Below are 12,874 nucleotides of genomic sequence, written 5' to 3' on the forward strand. Positions count from 1 at the left end.
CAGAAATTAAATGTGGGATAGGACATCGATCCGCTGAGGAATGTGAGCAAACAATTTAGAAAAGTACAAACCCTTTTTATTGAACTATGAACTTACCAATTATTTTAATAGTACATTATCGTTCGCATGAGCAAAATATAACATACGTTAAATCTTTATTAACAATACGTCTCGACGTATGACTTATCTGTACAAGACAGCACCGCAATGTTAATTCGATACATTTTCTATACGTAATGTCAGTGACTGGAATTTTACAGGTTACTTTATAAATTAAAGAAGGTTTTAAGAAATACTGCCATGGATCGGCTCTTAAAATATAAAAATTTTAATAGACGAACGAAGGTGGAATTCGGCTGAATAAATTTACGTTAGTTAATAACAAGTTTGCACGAACTTGGAAAGTTCGCCAATTTAAGTTAATCTCAAACCGAGTGGAATATTCAATAAAAAAAAACTTGGCTGTAACATTTGATAAAACGATTTGCAATATAATCATTCATTCGTACGTTCACTCTTAGAATATACAGTAATAAACGACACATGTAACGTGTCAGTATAAATATTTACCAATCGTAAAACTTAATACAGGACGGATCATTCGAACTGATATTTGGGCTGTTTAGCGTTAACTCTGATCAGTTCGCAGTACTCAAGCTTTGCTAGAAATCTCCCATTGCTGCTATTATATTATACAGTGCAGTCCTTGCGTCACTGTCTTGGAAAACTGTTAAAACCTCCATGGCTCGCTGAGAATGCTCCTTTTGTAATTGTTTCGTGAGTTCAATTCCAGGGCCGGTCATTACAATGTCATAAACCTAGATATTGAATATTTAATGAAGTGAGTCGATCATCAAACCTGTAGCATTTAATTAAGAAATTAATTAGAACCGATCGAGAAACTTACCTTGGAATAGTCTACGTTCTGAACGGATTCCAATCCTTTATCGATTTCAATTAGAATCGATGGATCGTGTTCTATATGAAACATTACTGGTGCCGAACATAGATTGAACTGAGCGGTAGGATCTTTACTAATAAATGGTCCCAGATCAAGACAAGCCTACAAGAGAAAAGAAAGCACGAATTTAACAATGTAAATATTTTGATATTAGTTTCCAGATGCATTTCTTATCTACCTGCCAAGCCAGAGCCAAGTGCTTTCCAAATTTATAGCCTTGCACTTGAATGTCATCGCTGTGTCCTGCCAACTTCAATGTTCCTTGACAGGATTTTCCAAGTAGAGCACCGGCACTTAATACATTCCGGAGTGTCCATTCCTTCACTGCATAACCAGTGCGATCTACAGGAGGAATGGATGGCAGTGGATTGTTTTGACTATCTCGCCGTCCAATAAATTCTGCCTCTGCCAAGTCACGAACGGCGCTAGACATCAGCTCGACAAGCTAAAATGGCAGGTATTTGATATTAACGTCATGGTAAATCGAGCCAAATAATTTCTGTTACATTTAAAATGTATAAATATTATCGATGGAGATAATTGTACTTACATCTTGATTTCTAAGAGCAGCTAATTCTGCACTACTATTGCCAAGGAGATAATCCCCACTTAAGAGTGCTATTTTGTTACCAAAAGTCATGTCATTCAGTTCAGAAGTTTCCGAATAGACATCCGGCTGAATGTTTACGAGACCTTTGTGGACGACGTGACTAGTACGTATCATTTCGGTAACTTCTGCTAATGCTCGTTGACTAAAATATAGTAATACATGTTCACAATAATATTAATAATCGTTAGCTGCACTTGTCGGTTCCTCGAGCTGCTTACCTGTGCAGAACCCCTGCCGCTTTATCCTCTTCCATGTCGTCGACATTTAAGTGGCCAGCTGCTTTTGAAATCAAAAGAACAATTAGACCCCACGCTTGCATGTTATTGCGCCCATTGTATATTAAGCTCCTATCAAGTAAAAAATTCACAATTGACATCGAGTATAAGTATTCGAGACACGTTCAAAGACATCTTACTCACTTGGCAGTTTTCAACAGCGGGTGATTCGAGCCGACCAACTTCCTGAGATGCAGAGCAACATTGGCGATTTCATCGCTGAGCAGCCAACGAAGGCTGAGAAACGAAGTGGGATAACCCACGATCTTCTCAGCCTCCGAAACCGCTCTGTTCCAATCGGGCTTCTGATTCGTCACAGCCTTTTCCACGAACTTGCAGGGCTCGCTGCAGTGGAAATGTCTTCGATCCGCAGAAGGAAGCCCATATTTGTTGCATAACAACGTCGCGGTCGCGTTGCTCCGTTTCAGCATCAACAATACCGCATTGTTGAAAGACATTTTCCAAGAGCAACGTTTGTCACGAGCGAATCAGCTTGGCGCACTGCCAACAACATCGGTCGTACGGACGTCGACAAATATTTCTATATAACTGACGTTTCAAAACTTTCTCTTTTGCCCTGATTTTCTACGGTAACCTCCTTCAAACGGTCCGCCGATTTGCCGAAGTGTCGGGACCTGGAATACTCCGACTCTCGACAAGCCAACGTGGCGATGACACCCTTGCCAGCGGCTGTCATTCTATTCATTAACGAGCCGCCTGCGATACTTCAAGGTTTCTGAAAGAACTTCATGAAGTTCCTTGCTTCCAATTACACATTCATAAGTTCATTAACGTCGAGTAACTTTCACATTCTTCCTTTCCTCCGAATTCCTCGACAGCTACTCATCAGAGATGAGTTCGGGGATTGCTCACGCAGGATCGCGCGTTCGCATCTTGTGCTGCCCCCAGTGGAGGATGCGGACGGCTAACGCACTTGCCACCTGTTACTCCTCCGATGGTAAGTGCGTTAGTCGTGCGCATCCTCTATCTGGAGGCAGCACAGGCGAGAACGCACAACCCTGCCCGTGAGCAATCTCCCAACTCATCTCTGCTCATGATGGGAATTATGCTTAAAAAAACAGGAGACGATTGCGCCATCTGTCGACGGAATATAGAGTCAGGTTTAAAGGTCAGTGATTTTTCTCCATAACGCGATTCTTAATCGTGTATTATTAGTGCCCGACAGTTTCCTGATGATTTTTGTTTCGGTTTTATACCGGCAAAATGTGGGAATACTAGAATGCTAATGTCAAAATAAAAATGCAATTGTGCTTGAATTTAATATGGTTATTCTGTCTTTTATAACCTAGTAGGTTTTTCTAGTCGAGCAGCTGTGGACAAGTAAGCAAACTGTTTCGTGGGTTTTCTAACCTATTACTGGAGGGTACATTGTGTATATTTCAGGTATCTTTTATATTTTGTAGCGTTAAAATGAGTGGATTAAGACTTTTATCGAGTCGTGTCGGGGTTCAGATGTTATGTAAATTGTTTTCTAAAACATCCACTCATACCAGATTTAAATCCTGTCTCTCCCATGGAAGTACCTTTAATGTTTACGACCACAAAGAGTACAGCACTGTTGAGAATAAGGATTTAAATGTAAGCGGTCAGTGTGCTGAAGTACAAGTCGGAACTACAGAGGCACGCTCATTAAAACTGGACATTTCGTCAGGACCTAGTCTGATGTCATTTATGGAACAACCTTGCTTAAATATCCCAACGAGCGAGAAAGTACCTTACTTGCCTAATGTTAATGGCAATGGTCTTAACGGTAAGTGGCAAAGTGTAGGAAGAGACGCAGTATTTATTAGATATTATTCTTACTCTCTGTTGCAGTTTATTTTGAGGTATACGGTTGTCAGATGAATGTCAATGATACCGAAATAATTTGGGCCATACTGACACGTAAAGGATACGTGAAAACCGATTCTTTGTCAAAAGCGGACATAGTTCTACTTATAACTTGTGCAATTAGGGATAATGCGGAAAATAAGATTTGGGCTAGAATAGGTCAGCTCGATGCCTTGAGGAAAACTAGAAACAAGTCTATGAAATTAAACTTTAAAATTGGAATCCTAGGTAAGTGTCAAATAAAATATGCGATCGCTGTTTTAATATAAAATGCATGTTCGATAATACCGTACATTCACAGGATGTATGGCAGAACGTTTAAAACATAAGCTCATCGAAAAAACCAAGGCAGTCGACATCATAGCTGGTCCAGATAGTTACAAGGATTTACCGAGGTTACTTGCAATTTCTGAGGACAACGTCACTGCGATAAATGTTCAATTATCTGCAGACGAAACATATGCCGATATCACACCTGTGCGACTGAGCCTGAACAGCAAATCTGCCTTTGTGTAATGCCTCTAAATTTTCAATCACACCGAATAGATAAAACCATTTGTTAATCAATTTATCTAATCCAGGTCTATAATGAGAGGATGCAACAATATGTGCACTTACTGCATAGTTCCGTTTACTAGAGGTCGGGAGAGGTCTAGGCCAATTACCAGTATATTAGACGAGGTCAAACACTTGTCCGATCAAGGTGTAAAAGAAGTAACCCTTCTCGGACAAAATGTAAATAGCTACAGAGATACATCCGAGTCAGCATTTTACGTGGACAGCCGGAAGCAGACGAAGCTGGCCAAAGATTTCAGGACAGTATACAAGCCTCAGGTTGGAGGGCTGCGATTCAGTGATCTTCTCGACAAGGTGTCACTTATCGATCCAGAAATGAGAATAAGGTGTGTTGAAATTCTGAATATAAATAAATAAAGATCCTTTATGAAGCATTACGTCTTAACATTTTCCACAGATTTACATCGCCACATCCCAAGGACTTCCCCGATGAAGTCCTGCACCTGATCGCAGAGAGACCGAACATCTGTCGACAGATTCACCTTCCAGCCCAGAGCGGAAATTCGTCCGTCCTGGAAAGGATGAGACGTGGGTATTCAAGGGAAGCTTATCTAGACCTAGTGGCACACATTCGGGATCTTCTCCCTGACGTGGTTCTGTCTAGTGACTTCATAGCTGGCTTCTGCGGAGAAACAGAGGATGAATTCGAGGACACCTTGTCTCTGATACGTACCGTAAAATACAATAGTGCATTTCTATTCGCGTACAGCATGCGAGAGGTAAGGAAGCTTCAGCAGAGAATCTAGTTCTCCGATGACAGGATATTTCTTTTTATAAGAAAACTACGGCACACCATCGCTTGAACGACGACGTCCCGCGGAAGATCAAACACAACAGGATGCAGAAAATGACGCACGTGTACAGAACGGAAGTAGAGAAATTGAACATGGAGCAAATCGGTCAACACCAGCTGATCCTTATAGAGGGGGTAAACGACAGTAATATTCACATGGGCATAGATTTTAATTATAAGTCATGAATGATCTTCCTTGGTGTTTCCGCAGTCCAGCAAAAGGAGCCACTTGGATCTTCAAGGACGGAACGAGGGAAATATCAGAGTAATTATTCACAACGAGATGCTCTCGAAGAACATCCACTACAACAATGGCTTCAAAGATATCAAGAGCGGTGATTACGTCGTGGTGCAGATTTGTCACGCAAATTCCCAGACCTTGATCGGCGTGCCGCTTTATCACTCCTCGATCTCCGAATTCTCCTCGCGGATGCAGAGATCTTATGTCGGTCGTATTTAAGAAAAACTAGGAGAAAAATATCCGCGAAGCTCTGGTCCGTTGAGACTTTCAGACTCGAGTGTATAATGTAAATCTTATATTATTGTACATACGTGACGTACGGAGAATATATACATATTCACACGTAATAAATAGCTTCCAACGAGGTTTCGTACATCTGTACACGGTATCGTTTCTTACACGATTTATATGTTACGGAAGGTCGACACGCAAAAGAGCACTTGTCTCCCTCGAAGTACGAAACGAGGAAAGAAAAATCGCGAGTAAGGAGCAATCCAATATCTTCACGGGATAAAGGCTCGTAAAAGTTGGCCTGAATCTTCGATTTACAGTCTCATAGTCTTCGCTCATTTTTATTCATCCTTTTTACAAGCGCAGATACGTCCGGACGGGACAACTATTTCTGTCATTTCGTGAAGTATTCTGTATTTTTGTACCTCATGAAGTATTCTGTATTTTCATACCTCATGAAGTATATTTTCATACCTCATGAAGTATTCTGTATTTTCATACCTCATGAAGTATTCTGCATTTTCATACCTCATGAAGTATTCTGTATTTTCATATCTCATGAAGTATCCTGTATTTTCATACCTCATGAAGTATCCTGTATTTTCATACCTCATGAAGTATTCTGTATTTTCATACCTCATGAAGTATCCTGTATTTTCATACCTCATGAAGTATCCTGTATTTTCATACCTCATGAAGTATGACCAGACTTCAGAATTGTACCCATCTCCGACTTAGGACCCACGCACGCCCACGTATATCCGTTTTTTATAAATCGAGTCAGCTGGAGGTCCTATTCACGTGGAACATTCTAGGATAGCTTAATCGGTTTAGAACCCCCTAATCCGATTACCACATACCTCGTCCTCGAGAACACGGAAGCGTCGGGTTTGATTTGGTAGTACGACGTCTTTGGAGATCCCTACGGTAATTCCTTACCCTCCTAGTTATGGCGGACGTGGATGCCTTCTCTGCGGATGCTCCATGCCACTAGCTATGACACGTGACAAGCTTAGCTTCGAAGGCATTCCCGGGCACCAGTGGACATTTGTGTCGTTTCTATAATTTCTATCATTTCTATTATTTGTATCGACCCGCTAGACGAGACTCGCGGTCCCTATATTAATTACAACGTTATCGGCGCCTCTTTCGTACACGGTGAGGTCGTGACCCCTGGGGTGTTCCAGGAGCGCGGCAAGCTGTTCCCCGTTCGGAAACGCCCCGTGTGAAGATGCCGGCAGGATCACGTCGCACTCTAACTGACCTGCGAGCAGGGATCCATTTTTATATAACTATAAATAATTATTAAAGGAAATCCAGGGCGAATGCGTATTAAGATGTATTAAGGTGAAGTGAAACACGTCGAGGAACTTGATCAACGTCGATAAAGAAGATTTTTCTAAATGCCTACGTTGCCGACGTTAGTTTTTATATCGACAGCTGGGTCGAATTATATTGGATATCGTACCAAATGGCATACCCCACCTGTCGTTTTCGTACAATAAATATCAAGAAATCCAAGTAAAACTCCAGAAATCCTCTGGATTCATGCCTTCTGGGGCCCTAATTGACTGCGGAGGGACCCCTTGCGCCATCTGTGATTTCCAGGTCAATTAAATTTTCACTCCGAGACCTCGTATTACCATCGTTTCAGCATAGAAGCGCATACAACACTTGTTTTGCCTTTATCCCGTTCAAATGCGAGTTTATCGATTACCAGAGTGTTCTAAATTATCGTAAAATTGTCCTGACCCTTTCGTTTCTCATATCAGAGCCTTCGATAATTGTATATCGATCGAAATATGAGAGCTCGACGCCATTTTGGTTTTGGTCTGGGCTGAGTTAAAAAATTTTGTTAAAAAATCCAAATTTTGTATGTGTCAGGACAATTCTTAGATGATCAGGAGTGATGTGTCAAAGTTTTGGATAGTTTGGTCTAATACCCTTAAAAAAAAGTGTTGTGTTCGAATCGACCGATTTGAAGGGGGTTTCGCTTCACCTTAATGCGGATGTATGAAATGCGATCGTTTTTACCCGATAGCGAGGGAGAAGCGCCCTTGCTGGAGCCGTACATCCGCGTGCTGTACCCGGAGTCGTTGTGCGCGTCGTGCAGTGGCGGCGTCGGACTGTAGACGGTGTTGCGCGTCCTGTAGGGCATCCTGGCGATGGTCTCGTAGTGCACGTTCTCCGGCACGCCCTTGCCGGGCGCGATTCCGTTCAGCTGCTCCTGGGGGTCGGGGCCGTCCTCGCCCTCGCTGCTCTCGCTCTCGTTACCTGGGAGGATTTCAGGATAAGTGGAGACGAAATCTCGAAACAAAAAGTCCAATTATTTTACTTGAAATACATTATTAATATACCCCGGGTATTTTCCTAGGGAAAACCTCTAGACATTTTTGGTAAAGTATTAGAGATTAATTTAGTAGTTTTCCACCTTCCGCGCGCGAACAGACGAAATCTCGAAACAAAAAGTCCAATTGTCTTACTTGAAATACATTATTAATATACCCTAGGGAAAAGGAAAAAAAAAATTAATATACCCTAGGGAAATTAATATACTCTAGGGAAAAGCTCGAGACATTTATGGCAAAGTATTAGAGATTAATTTAGTAGTTCTGCACCTTCCGCGCGCGAACAGACGAAATCTCGAAACAAGAAGTCCAAATATCTTACTTGAAATACATTATTAATATACCCCGGGTATTTTCCTAGGGAAAACCTCTAGACATTTTTGGTAAAGTATTAGAGATTAATTTAGTAGTTCTCCACCTTCCGCGTGCCAGCCGTTTCCTAGGGCCCCCTGCGGCTGCAGCCTCTGTCCTTGGGAACACTGGCTGTGGTCCGGACTGGTGGGCTCGCTGCTTCCAGGACGAGCACCCTTCCATCCGTTGTGCATCCCCGGGACCTGCTGGAACCGCTTGATCATCTCGTGGACGCTGCGTCGACCGGGCGAGGAGCGCCAGTTGTCCGAGTCCTCCTCGTTCTTCCCGGACCCGCCGCGCTCGTCCTGGCACGAGGGGCCCAGGTCGTGGGACAGCGAGCCCTGCAGGTCAGGATTCACGAGTTATTCCGGCACGGGTATTCCGCAGGGAGAATCTAAGAGACAAAGAACTCGGTAGCCTTCGCGCGCCCACGTGTCTCGTGCACTTGGCGCGGAACTCTGCCAAGTACCGTGGTCTCGGTTCCTCGTTGCGACCTCCTGCCTCCTCAACAAATGCACGTCATCTCTCCGGATAACTCATTAACTTTAATCCCACTTATTGGAAGAAGAAGAAGAGGAGGAGGCGGCTACCTTCCCCTGGAATCCCTGCGTCCTGGACCCAAGTCCCTGGGAGTTGGCGAGCCCGGAAGGAGACCCCCTCGCCCTTCCCAGAACGCCGTCGAAGGTTTCGTTCAGCCTAACGGGGGCGTCCAGGACTCTGAGGACCGGCCTGGAGACGCCAGACCCTGAAGAAGGGAGTTCCCTGAGAGACTTGCTGAGCCTGGGGATGGCGGGAATATCCAGGTCGTCGAGACTGCCCCTATGGACGGGGGTCTCTCCAGGGATTTCGAAGCTTCGATCCAGAGGCTTCTCGTCGAGGAGGTCCTCCAGGGACCGGGCCCTGGCAGGCTGATCCCCTGCCAGGGTCGACCTGGAGGGTCTCTCGCTGTGCCTGCCCCTGGCGCCGCGCGACAGCCACTGCTCCAGATGGAGATGTCTCTCGTCGCAGCGCGACCTCTCGGCGGCGACGCACCTGGACAGGTCCGAGATCTGCCCCTTGGTGCGGCGTTCCAGATTAGCGACCTTCAGGTCGAGTCTTTCGTGCGCCTGGTCGATGTGCGCCTTTAGTTCCGCCTTGTCGCGCTCCAGCTTGGCCTCCATGTGCCTGAAGAAGGGCGCGCAGTAGCAGGTGTACCCCACGCCGACCGGGCCCTTCCTGATGTTGCCGGCCAGGTCGAGGTAGTACTGCTCCCCCCTTGCCAGGGGGGCGGGGGGAAGCGAGTCCAACCTCGGCTGGGGGAAGGCTTCGGGGTCCGGGTAATAATGGCATCCGTAGGGCGACCATTGCCGACCCATCATGGCCTTCTCGAAGTGCACCTTGTGCTGCTTCCCGACCTTCGGCTTCTTCTTCTCCTTCTTCGAGCCTCCGTCTCGGCTTCCGCTGGTCCCGCTTCCCGTTTTCTCCCGCTTCTTCTCCCCCTTCGTGGATTTCGTCTCCGGCTTCCCCTCCATCGCGAAGTCCACCCTGTCGGGCGCCTCTTCCTCTCGACTTTTGCTCCGCGCTCGACTCCTGCTGCGCGCTTTCCCGATTATCTCCAGGATCTCCGCCAGGTTCTTCCTCTTGGCGATGTCCTTTGCCGTTTCCGCCTGCTTGTTCCGCAGGGATCGGTCGCAGCCTGCTTCCAGCAGGATCCTCGTCAGCTTCCGCCTCCCCATGGCCGCTGCGATGTGCAGAGCCGTGTCGCCGTTCTGAAAGGAAACCACCCTCTGAGCTCCCTTTTCCTCCTACTTTCCTCCTCTTCCTCGACCGATACCTTGTTCTGGTCGGAGACCCTGCACAACGCCGAGATCAGGATCCTCGTCACCCCCGCGTGGCCGTAACGCGCCGAGGTGTGCAGGGGAGTGTCGCCGTACTGAAATGGGGTAGAAAATTCCGTCAAGAGGATTTTCCGGATTTTCCGGATTTATAAATCGCAGGGTGGAGGTACTCACGTTGTTCCTCAGGTCCGGGTTGCAGCCTGCCAGCAGAAGCTCCCTGCAGCTCTGGTTGTGCCCGTTTTGGCAGGCCAGGTGGAGCGGGGCGAAGCCGGTCAGGTTCCTCGTGTGCAGGGGTGCTCGTTGCGTCCCTAGGGCCTTCGCCAGGGCGGCCACTGTCCGGCTGTACCCTCGCCACGAGGCCTCGTGCAACGCAGAGTTCCCGTGCTGAAACCGGATGAGATTTTCTAACCGAAATATCGAAAATAATTTCATGCCAGGACCTCCGTATCCTTCGTATTCGCGTTGTCAATTTCTAAAAGTTACACGACACATTTTTTTGACATTCACTGGGGTGTAGCCCCTTAAGAAACGCCAGGAATGGCAACGTTTGATATTTCCAGGACGATTTCATAAAATCGGATCCGAGAAGGTCGCATCGATGAACATCAAGGATGTCGATGAACATTTTTTCGACGTTCACTGGGGTGTAGCTCCTTAAGAAATGCCAGGAATCGCAACGTTTGATATTTCCAGGGCGATTTCATAAAATCGGATCCGAGAGGGTCGCATCGATGAACATCAAGGATGTCGATGAACATTTTTTCGACGTTCACTGGGGTGTAGCCCCTTCAGAAACGCCAGGAATGGCAACGTTTGATATTTCTAGGGCGATTTCATAAAATCGGATCCAAAAAGGTCGCATCGATGAACATCAAGGATGTCGATGAACATTTTTTCGACGTTCCCTGAGGTGTAGCCCCTTAAGAAACGCCAGGAACGGCAACGTTTGATATTTCCAGGGCGATTTCATATTCAATTAAATTCAAGTCAAAGATTGAAATAAAATCGGGTCCGAGAGGGTCGCATCGATGAACGTCAAGGATGTCGATGAACATCGGGGGATGCAATGACGCGATTCGGAGACCTGGGTAATTTAATTATCGGAAGGATTGAGCGGTCAACCGTCGCCCGGTTCCGCAATTTGCTGGAGGTAAAGGCAGAACCGGCCGACATCTAATTAGGAAACTTTGCACGGTAATGACAATGAAATTGCGCCGACTAAATTGCGTCTCGCCCGGCCCATCTCACGCTAGACGTCCCGACTTAATGGACCGGGATAGGCGAGCAATCATAACGGCGTCGTCCCGGTCCCAGGGGCGATGTTTCACGCCTCCTTACCGGCCTCTATCGCGAGATACCGCCGAGGACGTCCTCCTCGTGGTCCTCCTCGAGGTCGTCCGTAACTCCGTTATCGCGGCTCCCACCTTGCCCTTGGTAATTTATCGCCTCGGCAACCCCGACGTCGCCTAACCGGTTCGAGCCAGGTCGGAGGCAGGAAGGGTACCTTGGAATACCTCCAAATATCCTAAACGTCACCTACAAGGTGTCCTTGTTTGGAGGAGGATGCATTTTCTCGATCCCAATATTTCACTTTTAGGAGAAAATTCGTTACTTTAGGCGGGAGGCAGGAAAACTCGCTAAAAGTCTCCGAGTATCGACCACGTGGTCCTCTTCTTTATGAGATGAAAAAATTGCAATTTCCATTTTACAAGGTGACTCTCGATATTAAAATCCAATTTGTAATCATCTAATTTAAAAATATGATTTTCAGGTCGGAGGCAGGAAGGGTACCTTGGAATACCTCCAAATATCCTAAACGTCACCTACAAGGTGTCCTTGTTTGGAGGAGGATGCATTTTCTCGATCCCAATATTTCACTTTTAGGAGAAAATTCATTACTTTAGGCGGGAGACCGGAAAACTCGCTAAAAGTCTCCGAGTATCGACCACGTGGTCCTCTTCTTTATGAGATGAAAAAATTGCAATTTCCATTTTACAAGATTAAAAAATTAGATTTTTAAAGGAGGATGGATTTTAGGGCGAATTTTTAAGGAAGGTAAATTCGAGTACCTGAAGTACCCTAAAATATCACCTACACGAACGGTGCGGGGTAATTTCCATTTTACAAGGTAACTCTCGATATTAAAATTCAATTTCTAATCATCTAATTTAAAAATATGATTTCCAGGTCGGAGTCGGAGAGCACCTCCCAGGATGATCGAAGAAAACGGGTGCGCGATGTAAGACCAGGGCAAAGAACCTCTCAGAGGAGCTCGGATAATGGAGACACGAAGTGTCCCCCGAGGAAGAGACTCCCTATCGTAGGCGGTTCCCTGCGGGTAAGTTTGCGCACTACATCACGGACCGTCTATTCAATTTAGATCAGCCACCCTGGACCGAGGAAAGAGAAGCAGAGAGGGGATCCGGTCCACTTCGAAGGTGCCAGCTCGTGCCCGAACCGGAGATATCATCATCGGCCAGCTTCTGCTGGGAGCCATCCCCCTCCTAAATGGCATAATCGAGAAAGTGGCGAAAGATGCCGATTGCCGACTCTTCAAGGTACTCGAAGATGACTGGGGTCATCTTCGTTAAAGGCCATGGGCTTAAAAAAAATTTTTTTTTAACGATATTTCCTTGCAGAGGTCGCATGGAGTCCATGCACGATCGGTGGTCCTAGCTGTTGAAAGCCCTGAAGCGGATCCCGAAGAGAACCACGAAGAGGACCCCGAAAGGCACTCTATATCTCATCCAAGGTCCGGTGATGCGTTCCTCGAGGTTCCTCGAAGCCATGGCCATTTGTTTCCCTTTGCTCGGCATAGAT

General features: G+C 46.1%; 3 protein-coding genes across 7 annotated transcripts in view; 1 reads left to right on the forward strand and 2 right to left on the reverse strand.

Moving 5' to 3' along the window:
- Nucleotides 1–59: 59 nt before the first annotated feature.
- LOC105698498 (decaprenyl-diphosphate synthase subunit 2) lies at nucleotides 60–2,677 on the reverse strand. Its single transcript, XM_012422801.1, has 6 exons — nucleotides 1,991–2,677; nucleotides 1,790–1,918; nucleotides 1,512–1,713; nucleotides 1,140–1,406; nucleotides 908–1,063; nucleotides 60–818 (listed from the first exon to the last, which is right to left on the reverse strand). Exons 1-6 carry the CDS (start codon nucleotides 2,302–2,304, stop codon nucleotides 663–665), a joined length of 1,224 nt encoding a protein of 407 aa, XP_012278224.1. The 5' UTR covers nucleotides 2,305–2,677; the 3' UTR covers nucleotides 60–662.
- Nucleotides 2,678–2,783: 106 nt separating this feature from the next.
- On the forward strand, nucleotides 2,784–5,705 carry LOC105698496 (CDK5 regulatory subunit-associated protein 1). Of its 2 annotated transcripts, none has more exons than XM_012422799.2 (8): nucleotides 2,784–3,187; nucleotides 3,251–3,617; nucleotides 3,683–3,925; nucleotides 3,999–4,209; nucleotides 4,279–4,599; nucleotides 4,671–4,992; nucleotides 5,052–5,201; nucleotides 5,278–5,705. In XM_012422799.2, the coding sequence occupies exons 2-8, from the start codon at nucleotides 3,278–3,280 to the stop codon at nucleotides 5,524–5,526; spliced, it is 1,836 nt and encodes a 611-aa protein (XP_012278222.1). In that variant the 5' UTR covers nucleotides 2,784–3,187; nucleotides 3,251–3,277; the 3' UTR covers nucleotides 5,527–5,705. The 2 variants fall into 2 exon arrangements, with proteins under 2 accessions (XP_012278222.1, XP_012278220.1); XM_012422797.2 differs by having other exon boundaries at nucleotides 2,785–3,187; nucleotides 3,271–3,617; nucleotides 5,278–5,702.
- Nucleotides 5,706–5,851: 146 nt separating this feature from the next.
- LOC105698494 (ankyrin repeat domain-containing protein 6) overlaps nucleotides 5,852–12,874 on the reverse strand; it is an 81,415-nt gene continuing 74,392 nt past the window's right edge. The window contains exons 7-13 of one of the 4 annotated variants that reach the window (XM_012422794.1): nucleotides 10,229–10,438; nucleotides 10,051–10,149; nucleotides 8,828–9,985; nucleotides 8,305–8,578; nucleotides 7,573–7,812; nucleotides 6,202–6,802; nucleotides 5,852–5,990 (exon numbers count right to left, since the gene is read on the reverse strand). In XM_012422794.1, coding sequence (XP_012278217.1) covers nucleotides 6,636–6,802; nucleotides 7,573–7,812; nucleotides 8,305–8,578; nucleotides 8,828–9,985; nucleotides 10,051–10,149; nucleotides 10,229–10,438 — 2,148 coding nt within the window. In that variant the 3' untranslated portion in view covers nucleotides 5,852–5,990; nucleotides 6,202–6,635. Of the gene's footprint in view, nucleotides 5,991–6,174; nucleotides 6,803–7,572; nucleotides 7,813–8,304; nucleotides 8,579–8,827; nucleotides 9,986–10,050; nucleotides 10,150–10,228; nucleotides 10,439–12,874 lie in introns of those variants that run through there. The other 3 variants (XM_023433818.1, XM_012422796.2, XM_012422795.1) reach the window with 3 other exon arrangements.

This window comes from Orussus abietinus, unplaced genomic scaffold (genome assembly GCF_000612105.2).
Source record: "Orussus abietinus isolate OABI.00-Male unplaced genomic scaffold, Oabi_2.0 scaffold58, whole genome shotgun sequence".
Classification (NCBI taxonomy): domain Eukaryota; kingdom Metazoa; phylum Arthropoda; class Insecta; order Hymenoptera; family Orussidae; genus Orussus; species Orussus abietinus.

What these genes read in the sequence shown, in the direction of transcription:
- LOC105698498 (XM_012422801.1), bottom strand. Translation starts at nt 2,304, where the DNA reads ATGTCTTTCAACAATGCGGTATTGTTGATGCTGAAACGGAGCAACGCG. An exon ending in CCGCTGTTGAAAACTGCCAA is followed by an intron (nt 1,919 to 1,990) that starts GTGAGTAAGATG and finishes TTTACTTGATAG; the next exon opens with GAGCTTAATATACAATGGGC. An exon ending in CTGCTCTTAGAAATCAAGAT is followed by an intron (nt 1,407 to 1,511) that starts GTAAGTACAATT and finishes CTGCCATTTTAG; the next exon opens with CTTGTCGAGCTGATGTCTAG.
- LOC105698496 (XM_012422799.2), top strand. Translation starts at nt 3,278, where the DNA reads ATGAGTGGATTAAGACTTTTATCGAGTCGTGTCGGGGTTCAGATGTTA. An exon ending in AACAGCAAATCTGCCTTTGT is followed by an intron (nt 4,210 to 4,278) that starts GTAATGCCTCTA and finishes TATCTAATCCAG; the next exon opens with GTCTATAATGAGAGGATGCA. An exon ending in AGCTGATCCTTATAGAGGGG is followed by an intron (nt 5,202 to 5,277) that starts GTAAACGACAGT and finishes GTGTTTCCGCAG; the next exon opens with TCCAGCAAAAGGAGCCACTT.